This window comes from Orycteropus afer, unplaced genomic scaffold (assembly GCF_000298275.1).
Source record: "Orycteropus afer afer isolate SDZICR_OR568_19922 unplaced genomic scaffold, OryAfe1.0 scaffold00083, whole genome shotgun sequence".
Classification (NCBI taxonomy): Eukaryota; Metazoa; Chordata; class Mammalia; order Tubulidentata; family Orycteropodidae; genus Orycteropus; species Orycteropus afer.
Window position 1 is genome coordinate 1,595,750 of NW_006921670.1, and position 2,969 is coordinate 1,598,718.

A 2,969-nucleotide genomic window follows, 5' to 3' on the forward strand; every position below is an offset into this window, starting at 1 on the left:
AGGCCCGGCGGCGGGCCACGGGCCGCGCGGGCCGCGCCATGCTGGCGGTGGCCGCGCTCTACGCGCTCTGCTGGGGCCCGCACCACGCGCTCATCCTCTGCTTCTGGTTCGGCCGCTTCGCCTTCAGCCCGGCCACCTACGCCTGCCGCCTCGCCTCGCACTGCCTCGCCTACGCCAACTCCTGCCTCAACCCACTTGTCTACGCGCTCGCCTCGCGCCACTTCCGCGCGCGCTTCCGCCGCCTGTGGTCCTGCGGCCGCCGCCGCCGCGCCCGCTGCCACCCAGGTGTCCGCCGCGCCCTCCGCCGTGTCCGTCCGGCCTCCTCCGGCCCTGCCAGCTGCCCGGGGCACGGCCAGCCTCGTGGGAGGCTGCCGGCTGCCTGGGGCGGGAGTCCCGGAAAGGAGTCTGTCTAGCGCGGGGAGGCTGCACCAGCCCTGTCTGCCCATGGACAGGAATAAACTTTGCTCCAGTCTCTACTGGGTGTCTGTCTGTCTATCTACCCGCCCTCTTCCCCTAAGGCAGGACACCACTGGGCTAGAGATTGGACCAGGGCCAGGAGGAGCACTCAAAGAGGTGGGGTGACTTGCCCAAGCTTCACAGTGGAGGGGTGGCCGAGCTGCGGGCGACTCCAACGAATGGGTACCTCTGGGCCAAGAAAATGGGTCAACCAAGCCGGGCGCAGCCCCCTAACAGGACAGCTCCCAGACTCTCTTCATAGCCGGTCCCTCTGACTATCCTTCCAACAAGGTCAGCACTGTCTAGCTTTGCCGTCCTCCACCACCCAGTACCAAGCCCCTTCTTTGTTCTAAGTCCTGCCCTGGGTGCTTTAACAGCAGTGACCGGACTAAACATTTATTAGGCACTTACTCTGAAAACTAGCTATAAAAGGTAGGTTAGAGGTAAGGGGTATCATTTAATCATTTGAGGACTCGGAGCTGTATAAGAATCCTTCACAATTCTTAGAAGATGACATGGTATATACCTTGGTAAAGTCAGAGTCCTCTTGTTGTAGGAACTTGATCAAGTTAATGTTTTGTTGTCTACTCATTTTTCACTAAATCCAGTGAGAAGTAGAGAACAGGCAATGGGCAGGTGGCTAATAAGTTGCTGCTTTTAAATCAGGGGCCAGCTTTTAAATCTGCTTCATGCTTTTGTATGTGCCTTGAGCTAAGAATGATTTTTATATTTTTATATGGTTAAAAAGTAGGAGCTCTGGTGGCATAGTGCCTAAGGCACTTGACTGCTAACCAGAAGGCTGGCAGTTCAAACCCACCAGCCACTCCTCAGAAGGAAGGTTGGGCAATCTACTTCCATAGTGATACTGCCTCAGAAACCCGAGGAGGAGTCGCTATGAATCGGGTCCAACTTGATGGCACATAACAACAACAATGTATTTCATGAGGATCCCTGATGGTGCAGTGGTTAAAGAGAAAGGTTGGCAGTTTGAACACACCAGCCGCTCCACCAGAGAGTGATGAGGCAGTCTGCTTCCTTAGAGATTGACAGCCTTGGAAACCCTGTGGGACAGTTCTACTCTGGGTCGCTGTGAGTCAGAATCAAAAGCAGCGGGTTTTTTTTCTTTTTTTGGGGGGGTAGGGGGGTTGTTACATATCTCACACTGGGTAATGCCCTTCAATCTAAACATCAAAACAGGTTTGCAAAGGACTTATGATTAGTCGCACGTGACAGAGGTAGAATGGAGTCTGGTGGCATAATGGTTAAGTGCTTGGCTGCTAATTGAAAGGTTGAGGGTTCGAACCCACCCAGAGGCTCCATGGGAGACAGACTTGGTGATGTGCTTCTGCAAAGATCACAGCCTAGAAAACCCTATGGGGGCTTTTCTACACTGTCCCATGGGGTCACTGTGAGCTGATGCAATGGCACCCAATAACATACATATGGACACCAAGGATCAGAGAAGTTTAGTGATTTGCTCCAAGTCACACAGCTAGTATGTAGCAGCGATTGGATTCAAAGTCATAGCTGTCTAACTTTCTCCGCTCATTGCCCCTCCTCCCCTCCTCCTCCATCTTTCAGGCCTCTTCTCTCAATATCCAGTTTTTCTGGGTTCTTCCTGATACCTCATCAGCCCTCTTGCCCAAACCTGCAGCTCCTCACATCCAACAGGATGCCCTGCCTCCTGGAGTCCTCAGAGGGCTCCCAGTCCCCTTCCTGAAGAGCACCAAAGTACTCAGACCAGCGGGCCCGGATGGCTTCCCCTGGCCGCCAGGCCCACTGCCTGGTCCAAGCTCCTTGCAGTATTCTTTCAGCCATTTGGTGCTCCTGACTCAGGTGAGAACTGAGACATGCTTGAACCCCAGTTGGCCTGCCAGTGGCCTGGCTGCCCTCTGGCCCCCTCCCCCCCATCCTCTGTAGCTGCCAAATCCCACCAATTAACCAATAATCAGTCTTGATGGTTTCAGACCCCCTCCTCCATCCCTCCCTCCCTCACCCCACACCAATGTTTATCAGCTCTGGGTTGAGGCCTGATCCCACGGCCTCCATGTCTCCTCTGGACCCCTCTGCCCTCTGGGCTGTGGGCAAGCCTGGGCACACTGGGGCGGCCCCTCCAGACAGGAATACTTCATCACTGTCTATGTCTGATCCCAGAGGTCACCCTGCTGAGAGAGAGGCTGGGACCAGATGGGGAATCCACTGCTCAAGGGCAAACACAGGTCGAGGCCAGAACTTTAGTCTTAATGCTTGGTCCAAGGCTCTTTCTGCCATGTTGCTGCCAACGGTGCCCCAGTGGAGCCTGGCACCACAGTTGTGGGTGTGTTTCCTGGAGGGCAGTGGGGGTGGGTGCTGCCCACCCACTTCCTCAGCACCCAGCGTGGCCCCTAGCTCCCTGTGCCATCACTCAGCCTCCACTAGTTCATCTGTGCCTTGCAAATGGTCAGGCAAGATATCATCCCCATTTCCAGAAGAGGAAACTGAGGCTTAAGAAGTGAGCTCACTCAAAAGAGAAC

The 2,969-nt window shown here is 55.1% G+C and overlaps 1 protein-coding gene across 1 annotated transcript in view; it reads left to right on the plus strand.

Moving 5' to 3' along the window:
• The window catches only part of GALR3 (galanin receptor 3), a 2,282-nt gene extending 1,869 nt beyond the window's left edge, over window positions 1–413 (plus strand). The window contains exon 3 of the mRNA XM_007941750.1: window positions 1–413. This exon is cut by the window's left edge and continues 17 nt beyond it. Within this exon, the coding sequence (XP_007939941.1) occupies window positions 1–413 (413 nt within the window).
• The last annotated feature ends 2,556 nt before the right edge of the window (window positions 414–2,969 follow it).